This window comes from Herpailurus yagouaroundi, unplaced genomic scaffold, assembly GCF_014898765.1.
Source record: "Herpailurus yagouaroundi ecotype Mexico unplaced genomic scaffold, PumYag 139, whole genome shotgun sequence".
NCBI classification, from domain to species: domain Eukaryota; kingdom Metazoa; phylum Chordata; class Mammalia; order Carnivora; family Felidae; genus Herpailurus; species Herpailurus yagouaroundi.
In genome coordinates, this window is record NW_024412394.1 from 59647762 (window position 1) to 59670305 (window position 22544).

The 22544-nt window shown below is 33.5% G+C and overlaps 1 protein-coding gene across 3 annotated transcripts in view; it reads right to left on the minus strand.

Annotated features, from left to right (window-relative positions):
* ASCC3 (activating signal cointegrator 1 complex subunit 3) overlaps nt 1-22544 on the minus strand; it is a 369269-nt gene that overhangs the window by 309795 nt on the left and 36930 nt on the right. For all 3 annotated transcript variants that reach the window (XM_040474260.1, XM_040474261.1, XM_040474259.1), the window contains exon 4: nt 21870-22429. In XM_040474260.1, the coding sequence (XP_040330194.1) occupies nt 21870-22429 (560 nt within the window). The remainder of the gene's footprint in view (nt 1-21869; nt 22430-22544) is intronic.

Genomic DNA, 22544 nt, shown 5'->3' on the forward strand with positions numbered 1-22544 from the left:
GCCAGAGAGAGAGGGAGGCAGAGAATCCCAAGCAGCCTCCACGCTGTCAGCGCAGAGCCCCATGCAGGGCTTGAACTCATGACCTGTGAGACCATGTCCTGACCGACTGAGCCTCCCAGGCACTCCAAGAATGTTAATTCTTAAATTGAGACCATTTCTTCCATAAGAAGATAAATTATCATGGCAGAGTTATCCTTACACATATTCTAAGCTACTTCAAGTTTACTTAATCTGAAATACAATATTCACACATGATAAATTAGAGATTCACAACTTTTTAGTTCACCATAATTTTAGGAAAACATCGGTATATTTGGAAGACAACTTCTAATGTAACATCTCCGGGGGAGGATCACCACAGCACAGAGCCGTTTTCTTTTCTTTTCTTTTCTTTTCTTTTCTTTTCTTTTCTTTTCTTTTCTTTTCTTTTCTTTTCTTTTCTTTTCTTTCCTTTTCTTTTCCTTTTCTTTCTCTCTTTCAAGCCCATTATTTCTTAAAAATAACATACCTAAGACCTAGCAAAAGAGCTGTTTTGCTCTGAATAGTAGGACTTCCATGACTTCCAAGATGAAGAATCCCCAGTAGAATTCTAAGATCAGCTGTTACCAAATTTAAAGTAATCCCCAAATTATGCTTTCCCTAACATTTGCCATTTTCATCCACAGTGAGAGCAGGTGCAGTTCTCATTCAAGATTTGCACTACAAACTAATTTGGCACTGAGCATGACTATTTGTAAAGGTACAGCTGTCTGGATCACTGCTCCATGCACTGACACAAGTTCCAGAAGCTATCAAATTGCAAAACAAAGAGGGAGAGAAAAGTTAGCCATGAGTACAGAAACAGACATCAACTACAAAGTTTAGAAAGAAATGAAAGAAAAGTAAAAAAAAAAAAAAAGAAAGAAAGGAAAGAAAAGAAAGAAAGTTTCACTACCCTGGCTATAAATTAAAGATACGAAATTTAAAGGAGACCACAAGAGTAATAGAGGTTGTTAAAGCCCTGGTAGAGGTTGTTAAAGCCATTTTTGGGGTGCCTGGGTGGCTCAGTTGGTTAAGTGTCCAACTCTTGATTTCGGCTCAGGTTGTGATCTCACGGTTCATGAGATGGAGCTCAGCATTGGGTTCTGTGCTGACAGCATAGAGCCTGCTTCAGATTCTCTCTCTCCCTCTCTCTCTCTGCCCCTCCCCTGCTCTCACACACATACACACTCTTTCTCTCTCTCTCTCGAAATAAACATTTTTAAAACACATTATAATCAATATATTATTATTATAAGGTATTTTAATAAAGTTTCTCTTAGAATTCTCATTGTTTTATAAATCCATTTTCATTAAATTATTAAATTGAAGTTCTTTATCAAAATCAAATAGAATGGAAAAACTTAAAAAATCAACCAAGAGTCTACATTCCTAAGTGTCAAAAAAAATTATTTCAGAGTATGTACACACTAACTTTAAAATGGTATTACTTCCTTGTTTCTTATAATACTTTTAACAGATAAATATAGCTTGTTAATCTCTCAGAAAAAGTAATTCCCACTTTATCCCATATTCTGAATATCATTTTTGTTCCAAAAGGAACAATGGTACAATGGATGTTATATTCTCAACAAAGTATCAAGTGAATCACAAATGGTACATTATAAAAGCAAAAGATAATGATAAACATTTGAATAATATACCATGGAAAATTATACTATAAACCCTATGAAAATTGAGAGAGAATGAGCTTAAATTAGAACTATAAATTTGTTCTCAAACTGCGATATGCAAAGATTTGCCGAGTGTCTGTGAAACTACAGAATAAATATGATAAACATCCTTGGACTATCATTTTACTCAAAGATTTAGAGAAAAAAATATTATTTTCATTTAACATACAACTTTGGTCATGTCAATATCCTGTCTGAACTCTGCTTCTCAGGTAAATAAAAACAAAAACCAAAAAAGAACAATTATTTAGTTGCTAAGTGCTTGAAAGCAAATAAAATTTTATTATTTATAAAAGGTTTGTCAGTTCCATTCTGTTTCTATATAGTCAATATTAAAGAATTCATCAAAAGTCAAAACTAAGTCTATTTGGAGTTCTAAAAGACATTTCAAAAGAAAGATCAACCATTCTACATATCAAATAGTCAATGCACATTCTGAAAAATGATTCAGGGATGCATAGTAGACATGGTATCTTGATGTGAGTGAACTATCTTTTTGTCTAACAACATGGTTAAGTAAATTATGGGATTAATCTCAATACTGAGTTAAGCCACTAACGTTTTTCTACAAGGATGGGCCATGTCTCTGTCCTCTTCAAAATTTTATCAATGATATATAAAGTGAAGACATTAAATCAAATTTGCTAACGTGTTAATAAGTTGCATGGTAGAATCAAGATTATAAATTTTCTAAATTGATATATCTGGCAGGACCTAAGGAGAAGTAATGGAGGTAAATATAAAACCCCACAATTAGGGTAAAAAACAAAACAACAACAACAAAAACTCATGTGAATTTCTGTAAGATGGGTAAACCTGGTCCTACAAATAAATTCCTAAGAAAAATCCTGAAAGGATGGGTGAGGGGGTGGTTACTTGTAAGGTCAGTATGAATAAAAAATGTAATGAAGGCTGGGAAAAATTTATGTATTAATAGTAATATTTCAAAAATCTCATTTAGTGGGGCTCCTGGCTGGCTCAGTTGGTTAAGCACGCAACTCTTGATCTCCAGCAGTTCATTAGTTTGAGCCCTACATAGGGCCTAGACATTACTTTAAAAAATTCCATTTAGCAACTCAAAGGCTATTACATTGATTAAACCATTTTTAGAGTGCTGAGTTCAATTTGAGTCATACTTTTTAAGAAGGTCACAAAAAAAAATATTGTAGAACATGAAAAACAAATAAGATATATCTATGCAAACTTTTTCAATAGCAAAATGAGTAGGGGAGGAGCAGAAAGAGGAGAGAAACAATCTCAAGCAGGCTCTGTGATGCCAGCACAGAGGCCAATGCAGGGCCCATACTCACAAACCTCGAATTCATGACCTTAACCGAAACACAGTCAGATGCTTAACTGACTGAACCACCCAGGCACCTCTATTTTCCATTCTGTTTGAAGAATACTAATTCATAGATTTGATAAAGAAAGTGAATTTTATTTTGACCCCATCTTCCTTACCATTCCACACTGCTAAATACTCCTTATACTTCCTTAAACACACTTTTCCTTTGATACCCTTGATACATCACTCTTTTGATGTGTCCTACCACTTAGAGCTACCTTCCTATCTCCATTTCAGGCCCACTTTGCCTATCAAATGTTGGAGTTTCTTAAGGCTTAATCCTAGGCTTTCTCTCACTTTCACTCCATATTCTCTCCTTAGCTGTTGACATCTAAGTCCTTACATTCCTTTGCAAACATATGCTAAAAACTCTTAATTTTATATATCCTTCCCAGAACTCTACTCTGTGCACAGACTACAGTTCTGGGAAGGATGTATAAAATTATATCTAATTGCCCAGTTATCATCTCCACTTGGAGGTCTCAAGACCTCTCACAATTCTACATGTCCAAAACTATGTTTCGTTTTCTACCCTCTTCACCCTTTTCTAAGTGTTCACTATTTCCATGAATGGTATTACTGCCATCCCTCCAGTTATATAAGTGAAAAGGCTAAAATGCATCCATAACCACCTCTTTACCCCACAACACCCACACCACCTCTGTCATCCAATCCACTATCAAGTCCTCTTGATCTCAACCACTAAACAGATTTCAAGTCTTTATGCTTATCTATTTTTAAGCTCCCAAACCTTTACTGCCTGTACCACTCAAAAGACTTCCTAATGGTTTTTGCACATCTATCCAAAACACTCCAATCCATTCTCCACATAGCAACTACAGTAAATTATATGAAATGTAGGTCTGACTAATACATGCTACCTCCCCTCTACCCCTTGCCAACAAACTCTCCAATGGCTCTCCATTGTTCTAAAAATGGAGTACTGAATTGAAATGCACATAGAACCAGAATTTCAAAATGTCACAAGTGCTAAACTATGATAAAAAAAAAAAATACTGATGCATGCTCAATCATATTGCTCTGACTAGAATTTTAATACCATTAATAAAGTTAAATATAACTTCTAAAGCAGCATCCTTTTTAACTCTCCATTTCTATGTATGTTTTATGTTGAACATAAGGCAGAATAGTATATGTATATACTTTAAATTAAATAACTACATTTATATCAAGGATGCATTATTAAAAGTGATTATTAGAAGGTATGATCAAAAAAGTTTGGAGACCAGTGCTTTAAAGTATCATTCTGTTATGAAAGTTTTTCACAATGTAACAGTTTTCTAATCTAGGTATGTCTTATAATTACTACCTATGTTTCATAATACTTTCTCTGAAAAGGTTATTAAATGAATGGTGTTTCTGAAAATTGCTGGTGTTTTATAGAACTCAAGGAATACAAAATATGTATAATCCACTGATACCATCACTGCTCATCACAACTTTTTTAAGTGCATTCTAAATTAGCAACCCCATCATTATTTCATATTATTCCTTGTCAGTCAATTTAATTTAATAATCTAAAAATTTATGAATGCTAGTCTAACATAGCAGTTTAGCATAGGAGAAAGTCTGCCAGGCCTCAAATCTTTAGCCTAATGCTCAAGACTTTTAGGACCTCAGACATCCTCTCTGAGCTTCCTATGTTCTCATTTGTATAGCAGGAATAAGAGCACACTCCCATCCTTTGCAACAAACTATCTTATAAGATAATGCATGCCACTGCTAGCAAACATACTATCAAAAAATCTTTTCTTATATTGAGCCCAATCAGCCTCTCTATTCTTTCATCTATCATTCTAGCTCTGTTCTCTGGGTTACAGAGAATGATCTTAGTAACATTCTATAAGACAGCCTTTCAAATATCTAAAGATAAAGCAAAGTACTAGTCACATTTTACCCACAGGTCCTTTCTTTCCCAGGTAAATATACATCAATTCCTTACTATTAGTCATATAACTTGGTTTCTACATAATTCTTTATCCACGTTCCTTTACAAACGTACCTTTTATTGAAACTTAAAAAAAAAACAGCATCATAAACCAAAACTGAACATAATATTTCAAATATAATTTTATCAGGGCAGATCACAGAGATTACAAGAATTTTGAACTAGATGTTAAACTTTTCTGAACATAGCCGAAGTCAGTCACAACATCACACTGTTAACTCAAACTGAATGTGTAGCCAAAACATTTGGTTTTAGGTTTTTACCACATGAACTCCTAGTAGTCCAAGCTTTCCATATCCTGCATTTTTTATAATTAGTAAAGGCAGAATTCAAATGGATCAAAATGGATCAAAAGTTCACTTTCTTCCTGCTTCTTCTTTTTAGTCTTTTGATAGCTTTGTAAATCCATATTTGGGCATCTGTCATATCAGTAAACACTACCCTGAACCTAAGTTCAATTAAAACTATGCCTTTATGCAAATTATCAATTAAAGTGCTGAGGATAGGGCAAATGTAAAAAGAATAAAGAATAAGAAAAATAAAGAACTGATCCCAAATTGTTAATGGACCAATATTTATGATAAAGGTTTTCAATAAACTATTAATGCCACCTAACTGTATTAATCACTGACATTTCTCTATCTTGTTTGTCTAGTTTAGATACTTCCCTAATATTGTAGCCACTAACCACATGATATCTTTTTTTTTTTAATTTTTTAATGTTTGTTTATTTTTGAGAGAGAGAGCGAGCATGAGTGGGTGAGGGGCAGAGAGAGAAGGAGATACAAAATCTGAAGCAGACTCCAGGCTCCGAGCTGCCAGCACAGAGCCTGATGCAGGGTTTGAACCCAATAACTATGAGATCCTGACTTGAGGTGAAGTCCAATGCTTAGCCGACTGAGTCACCCAGGCATCCCACATCGTATCTTTACATTCTAAATAATTATAAATTTAAAACACAATTTATCAGTCCTATTAGCCATACATCAAGAGACTCAACAGCCACAAGTGACGAGTGGCTACCACGTTGGAGAGCAAACAGAATATTTCAATTATTGCAAAAAGAAAGCACTGGCTTAGAAGATATTTTGATTCTACTGTAAAATGGTCAGGTGAGTGCTAGATAGACTATGTTTACATACCATAATTTATGTCTAGTTGTATCATATTGACTACCAAATTAGATTTTTTAAACTCCATAGTTTTACATCAGTTTATATTTGTGTTGTACATTTTACAAGTTTTAGCAAATGCATAATGACTATATGACATTTCTACCATTAATAGTATCATACAGAATAGATCCACTTCCCCGTGCTCCACCAATTCATCTCTTTCTCCCTTCCCAACCCCTAGCAACCACTGATCTGGCTATCTTCAGAGTTTCCCTTTTTCCAGTATGTCATATAGTTACAATCATACAATATGTACCCTTTTATGAAAGAGAACAGCAGCTAGTTACAAAAGAGAACAGCAGCTAACCCACAGAAATTAAAAATTTGTTTGAGCCTCTAAATGACCAGATTTATAAAATGGAGGAACTGGGTGAAATATTACTCTTTAAGTAAACTTATTTGTGTATCAAGAGAAAAGGAACATTTTTCATAGAAAGCAATACCTATGATTGTTCATATACACATTTAATATTTGTATGAAAATTATTTATTACATTTCATACAGGCTGGTAATATGCAAACAATGTTTAGCCTCTTCCTTATTGGTACAGACAATAAAAATCACAACATTGATTAGGGGTCCTTTCTGTTTCAGGGATTTGCAAGGCACTAAATTCTCTACATAGAAGTTCAATCCCCAAGAATAGTATATCACACATAACTTTTTCTATGTATCAACTGATATACAAAATGCATAAGCAACAAAGATAAGAGAACCACTACTCATATAAAACTAGAGACAGGGCTAAAAGTACTAAAATAGAGCAAATATTTACAATAATATAAGCAGTGTGTTCCTGGCTTGGGGTTTTTGTTTTTGTTTTTTCCCAGAATCATCATAATACTTATACAGGCTATATATATATAGTTGTTTTTCTTATTAAAACAACATAACAATGATGATCAATTTTCCTTTACCTTGAATGAAATCAAGATTTCAACTTTAACCCTAAATAGAAATAACAATTGAATAAGTTTTTATTGGTCACTGAATTTAGTTACTCTACTGTTTTCAATTTGTATACTGTTCTTAAATAGCTAAACCCTTAAATAGTTTGCCACAATAAAAATATGATGATCCTATAAGGATAACAAGTTATTTCTCCTTTAAAAAAAAAAACAAAAACAAAAACAAAAAACAACAACAAAAACGCCACATATACTAAAATAGATTTTACTTTTAAACTTCTTCTTAAAATTACCTTGAAAAAAATCTCTTCTCCTTCATGCTTAAGATAGGAAGGAGACTACCTTCTGAAAGAACAAGTATTAGCAATTAAGATGAAGAAGAAACAGTGACACAAAATTCATGCTTTAAAGCACCTCTTCTGGTAGAACAGAAAAACAGAAAAACAGAAAAGACACATTTCAAACTTAAAAGCAAGAAAAATATCTCCTTGGGCCAAACATTAAGCAAAAAAGGCAAAGCATTAGGAAGAGATGACGTAACAAGCTAGGTTCCAGTTCTGGATAGCATGGCCAGGAGTTTGGCTCCCTGGGATAGTCTAAATGAGAAATGCCCCATGCAACATGGGAGCTAGGCTTAGCTGAAGCCAGCACAAGGGAATAGGGCTGTGCTGTTCATGAGAGGGGCTGCAAATAACTACTACCAAAACGGCACTAGGGGCCACAGCTACTGCAAGAATCTTAAGACAGGGAGTAGGGGGATACAGGGAGAGAAATTAGAAATTGGCATCAGCATAAGAATTAAAATTCCAAAACATATGAAGAAATTTTATCCTAAAAACAATAGGCAACAAAATCAACAAGGAACTTAAAGTCATTCCAGAAGACCTTAAAGGTGACGAGGACTTTACAATAAGTAATACTATGAAGCTCCGAGATCAACAGAGCAGATGCTTCCATTAAAAAGAATTTATGAAACGAAAGAGGGTATATTGAGATGTTCTATTCTTTTTGCTTAATTTTTCTGTAAGCTTAAAACTTGGTCTTTAAAAAGTCCATTATTTTTTTTTAAAAGATGATACAGGATTCAAGGAAAAAAAAAGAATTATATGCCTATTATCAAAGTGACTATTCTCTTAATGTTGATAAATATTTGCAAAGTTGAATGATTATCCTACTTGTGGTTTAAACGAAAACTACCTTTTAAAAATGCCTTACATATATAAACGAATCTTTGTGAAGCAAACAGGTAATAAAAAGATAAATATGAGATCATTTTCTATCAGCATTAGTCATCAGGTTATAAAATATACATCTCTTTTGGAATTTTTCACTGGGATCTCTTATTGTTCAAATACAATAAAATGTCCTTGAGATCACCTTATATTTTTAGAATGTTTCAAATATTATCATGATTGTTATTGATAGCATAAGAAAACAAGTAGCTGTAAACAGATTATAAATTTTAAAGAAACCCATTTCCATTGTGAAACAAATACATCTGTTATAACTGGGTGTAACTAGAAAGTCACGGAGCTTGTCCCAACCCTCATGTATCTAAAGGTTGGAAAACTGACACCTCTTATTGTTTAAAACTAATACATGCTATATTAATAAAAGACAAAGCAATATGTGGGGAGAAAAATAAAGAGAAGAACAACAAACCCAAGAGTGGTTCTCTGAAAACAAAACTAACACTCCCCTAATAATAAAGAGAAAATAGAGAAAAGGCAGATAGAAAGAAAGGGACAATACAACTAAAAACTAATGTAAACATCTTTTTTTTTAAATACAAGACATTATAAATAACTTTAGAGTTAAAAGCTTGAGTACTCACATAAAATGGCTAGTTCCATAAAATATATATATATAATTTTTAAACTTGATTTAACTAATAAAAAATCTGAATAAGCCAACTACTGTAAAATGTGAATTGCTAATTAAAGTCTGCCCTCCAAAAAGACAACAGGCCAGAGAAAGAGATAATCATTTCTTATAGAAACTGTTTGAAAACAGAAAAAGAAAGCTCCAGAAGTTTATTTTATGAAGTAAGGTATTAAAACAGCATAATTTACAAATCCTCTAGTCAGACTGGGATTCTAAACATACCAGGAGGATCGGAAAAACCATATAATGCACCAGTGCCCATGTAATAAAGCCTCAAGAAAAAAAGGAGGCATTCACATTCTCATAAATGAAAGCAAATCCAGGTGTTTTCTTTCTTAATTATACTCTCATTTTAAAAATTAAAGATGTATCTGCATCTCCACTGTATGTACTAAACAGCATACATTATATATTATAGTAAGCACAGTATCTAAAGAAAAACTATATTCAATTTAGAGAACATCTTCTTTTGAGATAATAAGCTATTTGAGATTTGTATGTCAAATGAAAAAGGTGTGCATATTAAAAACTAAGAATAATGAAATATGATAAATCAAAATGTTAAAAGTGAAGCAACTGAAAAAAGCTTTGAATTAACAGTCCATGTGGAATTGAGTATTAGAATAATTACATAAAGCAGAGTGTGTTAATAACACTGTAAATTATTCTTAGTTTGTGGCATAAAAGATTATTAAATATTCATACACTCCAAAATAAAATCTTAAATACATAAAAAAGGCCATGAAAATTAGGACAGCATTTATTTAGAATTTATTTTTCTCTCAAGAAAAATGTATTACGCAAATTGTTGTTGCATTGCAGAGAATTATATTATGTTTTCAGAATAACTAATATTCATTATTTACAGGTACTTAATCTAACACAGAGCTAAAACCAAGGTCACTTATAACTTAATTAAAACTACTTGAAATGTGAACCTATTTATTCCTCACATGCTATAATTAATTAGATGTGTGTAAGGTTACAGTTAGGTACTACTGTATATTTAATAGCTTACTTTACATTTTCATGGCAAATTGATAGCCTGATCCTTAGAAAACACGCTGATTTTAATTTCCTTAAACAAATTTACAGCCATTATGTATGTGTATATATGTGTGCAAACATGTGCATATATAAAGCTGAACAATTAATGTATCAAATATTAAATATTTAAGTGAACACTCAGAGCAATTTCTAAATCTATAGTCATTTATGTTTATAAACTGACAACTGAAATATCTAAAATGTTTTTATTAATCTCAAATATTATTAGAACAGAAATTTATCCTTTATTTTACTAATAAAATACATTATCTTACTTATTTCCCATATCAATATATTATAGATATCTCTCAGTATATAAAATGTATATGCTCTCCCAAATTAGTCATAATACTATTCACTATACCAAACATAATTTGCTTGTCTATTTCTGCTTTTTTAACGTTTACTTATTTTTGAGAGAGAGAAAGAGAGTGGGCAGGGGAGGGGCATAGAGGGGAACACAGAATCCAAAGCAAGATCCAGGGTCTGAGCTGTCAGCACAGAGTCCAGTGCGGGGCTCAAACTCATGAACCATGAAATCATGACCTGAACCTGGACACTTAACCAACTGAGCCACCCAGGCACCTCATCCTTTTTTTTTTTTTTTTAATGTTTATTTATGTTTGAAAGAGAGAGAGCGTGCAAGCGAGCAGGGAGGGGCAAAAGCTAGGGAGACAGAGGATCTAAAGCAGCTTCTGTGCTGACAGCAGACAGCCAGATGTGGGCTCGATCTCACAAACCACGAGATCATGACTTGAGCCCAAAGTTGGACGCTTAACTGACCCAGCCACCTGGGAGCTCCATTTCCCTTTTAAATACAAGGTAATGAGAGTGGGTTGATTAAATTTTGTTAGATTTCTTTTTGTCTCCTAAAACCTAAGAGTATTTGACACACATTAGACAATGAATGAATGAATGCATACTCAAACAGTGCCAAACAGAAAATAAGAAAGCAAGTATGAAACTTGGCAAAATGTCTCACTTTGATTAACCATTCCAATGAAGAGTAAAATGGTTTGAAATCTGTTACTGCCACAGCTTAGAAACAGCGAGTATTTAAAAGTCTTCACTGTGAGTTTAACTACAAGTTGCTAACAAGTGGGGATAGAGTTTTGCCCAACAGGGGGACATTCATTCACCTACAATAGGTTTTTGTTTTGTGTTTTTAACTAAAACAAATGGATTTTATCATCAAGTATGACATCATTGTTTTCTTACTGGAGTAATATATACATTTAAAACCTAAACGTGGCCAAAAAATAAAGCAGGAAATAGCCACTGGTTAAGAAAAAACAATTTTTTTTCTTTAAACAAATGCAGCTGCTAAACCGGATTTTCCTATCTGGAATTAACAGTATTCCTGGTTACAAGGATATAAATTTATATTTACCGATTTTTATCATGTCACAGTCATTCTAACATCTAACATCATTCTAACAACTGTAGCCATACAGAGAGGAACAAAAGAAACACACAACCAAGATAATATCAAATATAGCTAGTGCCTTCCCAGTATAGATTATGTAACTCAACAGACAGAATAGGTGAAATACTTCACTTATCTTGAGCTTTCCTCCATTTTACATTCAGCTCAAAGTAGAACAAATGATTCTTGATTTTTCCTCATGAAAATTTCACCATTTATCAAGTGAGCATAGGAAGGAAAAACCTAAAATAGTAAACAATGTGGAAGTGACAAGAACCCTTGGGAGAAAATGGCTATATCATTTAGAGTATGCAATATGGACATATTTAGATATGTGTCCATAAATCAAATACAGAGAAAAGAGACATCTTATCCAAATAACATTCTATAAAAACCAGTGAGGCTAAAAATGAAAAAAAAAGTTCAAAAACATGGGAGGTTCAATCATGTCTTAGGGATTGCCTTTCTAAGCAGTCTAACACCAAAGGAAGATTCCTATGTAAAAAGATGAATAGATTTGCCTACCTGAACACTTAAAACATCTGTAAAAATGTTTTTAATCTCATAAATTTTCTTATAAGTAAAAAAAATAGCTTCATCAAATTAAAACTTGGCAATTCTCACAAGAGTAAGAGGCCTCCAAGTATATGAAAAAAAATGTAACCTCAGTTGTAATACAAAATGTAGTTAAATACTGAGATACCATTTTCTATTAAACAGGCAAGAATTTTAAGTATAATCACTACTATCTCTGAGAAATAATGAAGAAAAACAGAAGTGCCAGAGAAAGGCAAAATTCCCTTATTTTAAAAAAGAAAACAAAAAAGATAAAAATGATGGACTGTGAAAACTTAACTGTAAGCTTAAAATTCACACATGGTAATGTAACAACAAAAAAGAACAGGATTCACTAAACAAAGTCATGACAAAATAGTCTTAATTCATTTTCCTATGAGATTATTAGGTTAACCGTCTGTAGACTGGCAAAGTAGCTGAAAGTAATATCCTTTAAGACAAGATGATGAAAGCATTCTACAAGTCATAATGGTATATCTATGGAGCACTGAACAACTGTATGCAAAGTTGATAATGGATTAATGTCAACATAGAGGAAAACTGAAAGAGTTTTATATTTAAAAGAAAAAAAAGGTAAAGAAGAGAAAATGTAACTGCTGTCATATGTCTAAAACAGTCATATAAAAGAGTAGACACCTACAATTTTGTTGCCTCACTGTACAAATTCAGGACGAAATGGCAGATACAACAGAAATGGAATGAGTTCAACAAAATAAGTAAATTACGAAAGAATTATTCAAGAAAAGGACGGGATGCCTTTTGAAAAATATAAAATCTTCATTAGAATAAGTAGACCTATCATACTGGCACCATCATTTTGATGGAACACTAGATCCACAAATACTACATGGGGTGGAAAAATTCTAAGACTCTAAAGATTCTCTATGTCTTAAAATAATAATTTCACCCAGTGACAGCTCTCTGTTCAAAGTTGGTTGGAGGAAGGGCTCTTCTGTTCACTGGTGGAAAGACTATAGAAAAAGTAACACATAGTTGGTCCTCATAACTAAAAAGACACTATTTTATTTCCAACCTGGTTGATATCAGTGTCCTTCTTACTGTTCAGCAGTGCTAAAGGTACCAAGAAGAATGTACAACATCAAATAGATGAAAAATCTTTTCATAAAGCATTAATGGTATCATTCAGCACAATAAAATTTTAAATCCTGTATTCTAGGTACCAAAACCATCAGTATATCCTCCTTGTTAAATTGTAGTATATACATTAAATCAGTGGTTCTCAAAGTGTGGTCTGAAATCTCTAAGATCTTTTTAAGAGGTCCATGGAGTCAAAATTATTATTAAAAATAAATAACATTATTATTTAATGTAATAAATTTAATATTAGTATAATAGTTTATTAAAATATTATTTTGCCTCCTTCATTCTCATCCTCCCATGAGTATAATAAAGTGAGTTGAGTTTTGCAGAGGCTACATAATGTACATCAGAACAGACTGAATACAGAAGCACATATGGGAATCTAGTTGTCCTCTATTAAGCTCGACATTGAAATAATTTGGAAAAATGTAACACGGTGCCATTCTTCAAACTATGTATGTTTTTATTTTAGAAAAGTTTTTTTCATAAACATGTTACTTATATTAATACAACAGATTACGTATTATTAATATAAGAGATTTTTCTTATATTAATAGATTTAGTATTAATTTATAATACTTAAGTCATTTAATGTATTAATAATACATTCTAATACATCAATAGAACATATTGATAAACAACATAAAAGTTCTAAGAGGTCCTCAGTAATTTTTAAGAGTGTAAGGGAGTTTTGAGAACAAAATGTTCCCAAGAACCACTGTATTAATCCATGCTAATTATTCTACACCAAAATTTCAAAGAATGTTGGAATCATTTATACTGCAAATACATATTAAAAAATATATATAGTCTTCCCTCAGAAGACAATCTAACCAAATAACTCCTATTCCTTGGGATCAGGCACATGTCTGGAACAGGGTTAAATTCAGAAATGAACTTGCATGGGTCAAGTAACACCATCTGCAAAGAGTCAAGAGATAATGCTAACAGCAAATGTCAAATCACAAATGCTATAAAGACTAAGCCCCATATGCACAAAAGCAAACTATGATCATATCAATACAACTCAAAATTCACTTTTCCTAAGAACTGATTACACAATAATTCTATCAGTATTTACATCAGCATTGATAACTCTGCAAATAGCATTTAATATTGAAAGAGTACCAAAAGATATGTATACTCCAATACATCTTTAATAGGTGTCCAATATTCTCAAGTGTTTTTCTATTAACATCTTTTCTATTTTATCCAAGACTGATAATCAGAACTCACTTCAAAAAATTAATTAAAAAGATTTTCTTTAGGATTAGTGAGATTTACAAAAGCAAAATAGAAAAAAAAGTTGTAAAAATAATTATCTGAATTAAGACCTAGCCTTTAAGCTATTTTATTACTTGAAACATCTCTAAAAGGTATAGATAAAATTTTATATGCTGATCTATAGTGTATACACTCTAATAAAACTTTGATATGCATAAATTTATGATGCTCATTAATATGAAAGACAAGAAACTAACATTTGAGAGCCTATAATCTGTGAAACATTACGCTAAGTACTTCATATATATTATCTCACAATTCCCCAAAGCAAAATTTCTAAGAAAATATTTTATAAATAGCTGACATTCATAAAGGCTTAGGAATCTGCCTATGGTCAACCACAAGTAAGCAAACAGGGACAGAATTTGACCCGGCTTTGTAAGAAAAGAAATTCGTTCAAAGAGTCTGATCAGTCAGTGGCCTTCTCGTCAAAGAATCTGATGGCATACTAGATGGAACAGCAGGCCTAGGCTCAGAAAAAGTCCCCAAATTTCTACCAATATCTTGCTTTATGACTTTAGGAAACACATGGGCCTCAGTTTTGCTTTGTTTTGTTTTCCACCTTTACACAGAGGATTCTACCGCTACCATGCAGGACTATGAAGAAACTGGTTATGTCAAAAGAGACAGCCTGGTCCAGGTCCACACATAATTGGCACTGAACACATAGTAGACTTGCTGTTACTACTTTTTAAAGGTAAAGTCTCTGTTGAAAGCTCATTATATGATCCCACTAGGACTAAACCTATTGCTGCAATTCTGGTTATGGAACATCAACAACAGGAAGATATCTGTACCAATCAGGATGAGTCCTCATGAAGAAAATAACATGGAACATTCAAGTCTTATTTACTTCTGATGGCTAAAATGCTAAAATGCTGATGGCTAAAATAAATATTTTAAAGGGACACCTGGGTGGCTTACAGTTAAGCATCTGGCTCCTGACTTCAGCTCAGGTCATGATCTCACAGTTTTTGAGATCAAGCCCTTTATCAGGCTCTGCATTGATGGAGTGGAGCCTGTTTGGGAGTCTCTCTCTCCTTCCTCTGCACCTCCTCCGTTCAGGCATGTACACATGTGTGGGCTCTCTCTCTGTGTCTCTCAAAATAAATATATAAACATTTGAAAAGTGAATATTTTCGGGGCGCCTGGGTGGCGCTCGGTTAAGCGTCCGACTTCAGCCAGGTCACGATCTCGCGGTCCGTGAGTTCGAGCCCCGCGTCAGGCTCTGGGCTGATGGCTCAGAGCCTGGAGCCGGTTTCCGATTCTGTGTCTCCCTCTCTCTCTGACCCTCCCCCGTTCATGCTCTGTCTCTCTCTGTCCCCAAAATAAATAAACGTTGAAAAAAAAATTTGAAAAGTGAATATTTTCTAAATAATATATAAAATAAGTATATCTCAAGAGCATAAAGAAGGTTAAAGACTCTCCAGCCCAATCAAATTCTAAGGCTTAATTATAACGAGTGTGGCCTTAACAGAGAGATTACTAGGAGTGAGAGGTTAAAAGAAGAAAAGCCCGTAGAGGTGCCGGGTACGGAATATAAAGAAGATGGTACTGGGAAATCTAAGAAGTAAGCTATTTTATTAGTACAACAGTCACAAATACATATAAGTACTTCATATGTAACTAATTATCTGCAGAAATACTAAAACTCATCTTTAATAAGGTTTCATCCTTTTCTCTTACTTCAGCCAATTCCATATTTGGAACTCTCTAAAAGGGAAAAACACTGTTTCTAAAGAAATTGTGAATTAGAGTAAATGCCAAAGATTCCTCAATATCTTTAAAATGTTTTATGTTTCAAAGCACCAAATACAGAAAAATGTACAGATTTATTTCTTGGTGAAGAAAATACACTACAGTGGAGATAGAATGTCTGAATTTAATCCTGGATTCACTATTTTGTAACCTTGGAGAAATTTCCTAACATTTCCATAAAACAGCTACATCCTCCTAATAAGCAATAACACATGAAGTCAACAAAATATTTCCTTCAAGTACCAACACCCCAATGTTTATAGAAGCATTATCAACAATAGCCATCTATGGAAAGAGCCCAAATGTCCATCAAATGATGAATGGATAAAGAAGTTGTGGTATATATATACAATGGAATATTACTCAGCCATTAAAAAAGAATTAAATCTTGCCATTTGCAACAATATGGATGGAGCTGGACTGTATTATGTTAAGCGAGATAAGTCAATCAGAGAAAGACAAATACCATATAATTTTACTCATATGTGAAACTTAAGAAACAAAAGAGATGAACATATGGGAATGGGGTGGGGGGGGGAATGGGGGGGGGGGAAATGAACCATAAGATACTCTTAATAGTAGAGAACAAACTGAGGATTGATGGAGGGAGACAGGTGGGAGATGGGCTAGATGGGTGATGGGGATTAAGGAGGGCATTTGTTGATGACCACTGGTTGTTGTATGTAAGTGATGAATCACTGAATTCTACCCTGAAACCAATATTGGACTGTATGTTAACAAACTGAAATTTACACGCACGCGCGCACACACACACACACACACACACACACACACACACAGTACCAGCAAAGCAGAGATAACAATGAAAAAAAACTTTTTTAATGAATTTGATGTTTGAAAAAGCCATCACCTTAACTATAAATTAGTACAAAAGAAATTTTATTAGACTTTCTATATTCACTTTAGTATGATTTTTTTTCTGTTTAATCACTTATGGGCGGGGAAGTGAAGTGTCTCCAAGTGTAACCTTTTCAGTGCTTTAGACATGTTTCTAACAGTTTTTAATCCAGCACTGCTGTTAAGGATTACATGAAGTGATGCACATAAAGCATTTAACATAATGCCTTATGTCAAACAGTAGGCACTCAAATATTGCCATTATTGTTAATACTATTGTCATTAGCATTATTTCTCTCCACATGTTTCAGACTAGAACCTCTCTTTTGAATCTTTGTGGTAAATGTCATCATATGCACACACTTTTTATTTCCATGCTTCCAACACTAGTTCAACAATAACATAAAGGTCTTGGGAAAATAAACTTTAAATAGCCAATTCTTAAAAACTGCTTTACTGACCAGTCGTTAGGTCAATAAACTAAATTCAGAACTGGGAAATCCTTATGTTAAGGAAGAAGAATGCCTTCAGCATAGACATAGTTTTTTACATACCCCTTTTACATTACATGTAAAAATATTTTCCCATGGTTCTGCTAAATTTCTAGAGCAACAGCACAGAGCATGGCTATTTAAATATTACTATTCCACAGAGTCAACTAAAACTTCAAAAAGAAATGGAAATTAACCATGCTATCACATAAACTGATTACTCTTTTAATTACATTCTTTCCAGGTTTAAAGGAGAGAAATTTAAAAGTCAATAGACAACACATAATGTATAGCACGCCTTAAAGTGAAAATAACACTGGTCAAGAGTGATTGTAATGAAACAGTATTTTTCTATTGAAGCATCACTTCAAAATTATAAGGAAAATTTGCTATAACAAAGTGCAATTGCCCAGAAAGGGATCTAATATATAAACTATGAATAACTTATCCTATAAAATAAACCTTATCATAATAATTGTTTATTTTCATTCACAGTTAAAAAAACCAAAACACCAGATGAATCATTTAAAACTCCACTACTCAAGCCACTGGTACATGTCAAACTGTCCATTAAACACTGAAAAATCAATAAACCAGACCATACAAGTTGTATCTATTGGTTTGTAGAGTGGCTAACCGTACACCTTAACAAGGTGTACAGGCCTTACTTTATCTGACCCTTACTCATCTGCCACCCCCCTCCCACCCCCACTTGTCTCTCAACCACATTCCTCTTACATCTCCACCCTCACTACATAGATTACAGCTCTTTAAACACACCATGTTCTTGCTCACATTTCAAATATGTTCCCTACCTTTCTGGTCCACTTGAAGAAGTTAAATCTAGTGTATTTTAAGACTTGCCTCAAGATTTGGATAAAGGATTAGTATCCAAAATCTATAAAGAACTTACCAAACTCAACATCTGAAAAACAAATAATCCAGTGAAGAAACGGGCAGAAGACATGAATAGATACTTTTCTAAAGAAGACATCCAGATGGCCAACAGACACATAAAAAGATGCTCAGCGTCACTCATTATCAGGGAAATACAAATCAAAACAACACTGAGATATCACCTCACACCGGTCAGAGTTGCTAAAATTAACAACTCAGGAAACAACAGACGCTGGTAAGGATGTGTAGAAACCCTCTTGTACTGTTGGCGGGAATGCAAACTGGTGTAGCAACTCTGGAAAACAGTGTGGAGGCTCCTCAAAAAATTAAAAATAGAACTACCCTATGACCCAGAAATAGCAGTACTAGGAATTTATCCAAAGGATACAGGATTGCTGATTCATAGGGGCACATGTACCCCAATGTTTATAGCAGCACTTTCAACAATAGCCAAATTATGGAAAGAGCCTAAGTGTCCATCAACTGATGAATGGATAAATAAGATATGGTTTATATATACAATGGAATACTACTGGGCAATGAGAAGGAATGAAATCATGCCATTTGCAGCAACATGGATGGAACTGGAAAGTATTATGCTGAGTGAAGTAAGTCAGTCAGAGAAAGGCAGATATCAAATGTTTTCATTCATGTGGATCTTGAGAAACTTGACAGAAAACCATGGGGAAGGGAAGGGGGAAAAATAGTTGCAAACAGAGAGGGAGGGAGACAAACCATAAGAGACTCTTAAATACAGAGAACAAATGGAGGGTTGATGGGGGGGTGGGGGAGAGGGGAAAATGGGTGATGGGCATTGAGAAGGGCACTTGTTGAGATGAACACCGGGTGTTGTATGTAAGCGATAAACCACAGGAATCTACCCTGAAAACCAAGAGCACACTTTACACACTGTTAGCCAAATTGACAATAAATTATATTAAAAAATAAAAATAATTGAAAAAAAAAAAAAGACTTGGCTCAAGATTAACCTCCTCTATGAATACTTTGCCTACCATACTAAGCTCTCCACACAATCTATGACTGGTTCTTTTATCCCCCCCATTTTCTCTCTATATACAGTTGGCCTGTTAACAATACGGGTTTGAATTGTGTGGGTTCACTTATACATGGGCTTTTTTCTCAATTAATACATTACTGTAAATGTATTTTCTCTTCCTTATGATTTTCTTAATAACATTCTCTTTTCTCTAGCTTACTTCATCACAAGAATATAGTATATAATACATATACAGAATATGTTATTAATTGACTTTTTGTGTTATCAGTAATGCTTCCAGTCAACAGTAGGCTATTAGTAGTTAAGTTTGCTGGGGGGAGGGGAAATCAAAAGTTACAGTGGACCTTTGTGCAGCAGGTCAGTGCCCCTAATACCTTGTGTTGCTCAAGGGTCAGCTGTAGTATCACAATACCTGTGGTATTTGAGTACACTTACTTAATAATATGTCTCCTCCTACTGAACAATTAATTTCCTGAGAATAGGTGGCTATCTTAATTCATCGTTTTATGTCCAATAACTAGCACTGTACTTCATATATGGTAAGCATACAAGTATATGAATGGATAGATGCATGAATTCAGTATGACCTTGTAATGAGGTAGACTATGAAAAAAAATCTTAAGAACTAAAAACATTCTCCCTCCAACAATCAGATTCAATTACTACTTAAAAACTGTGGCAAGGAAATAAGAAATAACAAACTTCACTGTAGATATTCAGAAGTGAAAAGAATAGCTTTTTTTTTCCTTTTTGGCTAACTCAAAAATAAAATTAGTTATACATTTATAATCTTTGGTTTACTATAATCATAATAAGAAAAGTTCTATGTATTCAATTATGATAAGCAAGTATCAATAGAATTTTCTTTATAAATCACAATTTTTAAAACAATACTATTATTTTCAGAATGTTAAAAAAAATCCATTTATGAAGGTAGACCACCCCAATATAAATTAAATTGTAAAAAAGTCAAGATAAATGAGACTGATCACAGAACAATACAATAACAAAACAATAACAATAACTTATTTCCAACCTAAAGTCATAATATCATTACCATGGATTCAGTCCTCCAATATCTGTTTAGCTAAGTAATTTTCTCTGTAAAAGAAAAAATAACTAGTATTTTTTTCTGTATTCCTGACTGATACTCCATGTGATTTAAGATAATAGTAACAGGGGCACCTGGGTGGCTCAGTCCGTTAAGCGTCCAAGTTTGGCTCAGGCCATGATCTCGAGCCCCGCGTTGGGCTCTGTGCTGACAGCTCAGAGGCTGGAGCCTGCATCCGATTCTGTGTCTCCCTCTCTCTCTGCCCCTCCCCTGCTAATGGTCTGTCTCTCTCTGTCTCTCAATAATAAATGTTAAAAAAATTTTTTTTAAATAACAACAATAGTCACAGCTACCATGTAATAAGTATTTACTAAATGCTACTCACCATTTCACATATGATACTTCATTTAAGGTTTATAACAATTCTATTATCTTTGCATTCATAGCCCTGGGTGACAGCCCAACAATAAAACAGCCTCTGAAAATTCAATTACCTAAAGTCTTACTACCAATTTTAAGGGGGAAAGGAAGGACTACCTGATTTCAAAGCCTGTGTCCTTTGTACAACAATATGCCACTTCTCTTAATTCATTAAAAATGTTACTCACCCAATTTATCCAGTATTAAAATTGTATTGACATTTTAAATTTATAACAGGAAAGGAATATAATGCCAATATTGACAGCAAAACTCAACACCTTAAGATAAACTTTTATGTAGCTGTAATTCATCATTTTGAGTAACATAACTAAATCATGGCATAGAAAGTAATTAAAATAACATTTTCCTTTGTGTGATATAAAAAACTTATTAAGACAGTTCTTTACTCCATAATACAAAACAGACCAATTATTTCTGGATCAGTCTATTTTTCAAAGCTTATTCTTTCAAACATAGAAACTAGTGAAAAATATTTTTCTAAATCAGTTAAGTCATTCAATATATTAAATGTCTAATATTTTGAAATTAAATTTTCATCAAAGAACTCTTAGAAATCTAAAACAATATACAAACATTAACCTTTATTAGTAGAGTAGCCATATGACTTATTATTTAAACCTATACACTTTTTGAAGAAGGGGCCCTACTGGTTATTATAATGGGACAACAGATTTAACCAGGACTGTCCCAATAACCAGGACAAGAGGACACCTTAACACCTTGTCCTCGGAGTCTTCTGCTATTCATCACACTCACACAGTCCTCCTATAACTACTAAGTGGAAAGACACGCATGCCTACTATATAAGCCATTTGGCTACGTATTTATAGCAGCACAATATTAAACCATCTTTGCTAACTATCCATGTTTTAAAAGGCTACTAAAGTAATTCACATTAATATAAAACTTCAATAACTTCAACTATACCTCATTCTGAAGTTCATCACCACTTTTAACAGAAGCAAGCATATCATATAAGGTACAGCAAAGATCTTCTATTCTTGTTGCTTCAGCCATTTCATTTAAAGTTGTATTTAAGTACTTCTCAACTTCACACCACAAAAAGGAGTCCTTTGTTTTTTCCACAGGCTTGAGCTCTGGTGTAGACTGCTCCTGAAAATGTTCATTCAGAAACTTCTTATAATCAAGGCTTATAGTTTTCTGGGGTTCACCATTTATTGGCAGTTCGTCAAAGTGGTCCAAATCATGCATGTCAAATGAAAATGCTAAATTTTTACCAAATAAAACTCTATCACCATATTCTTCTTCTGTCATGTGGATAAGAGCAGTAAGATTGTCTTGACAAAAATGAGAAATAATTCGATTAGTAGCATTACAAGCTGCAGTGGCAGATGATGATGGAAAAGGACCAAACATCTGTTTGATAGCCTTTGTCTCCTTGTGACCGACAGAGTCCTTCAAGTGAAATGTCTTGAAGAGAAATGCAGCCGCACTTTCAATTGCTTCTTTACCATTATCTATTCCAACTATTCGAAAATGAAAGAAACAGTATTAGCTCAAATGAATCACAGTTCAAGTTACTGTCTTCAAAAAAACTACTAATATTTTTCTGGGTACTTCCAACAGTGAAAGTATACTGAT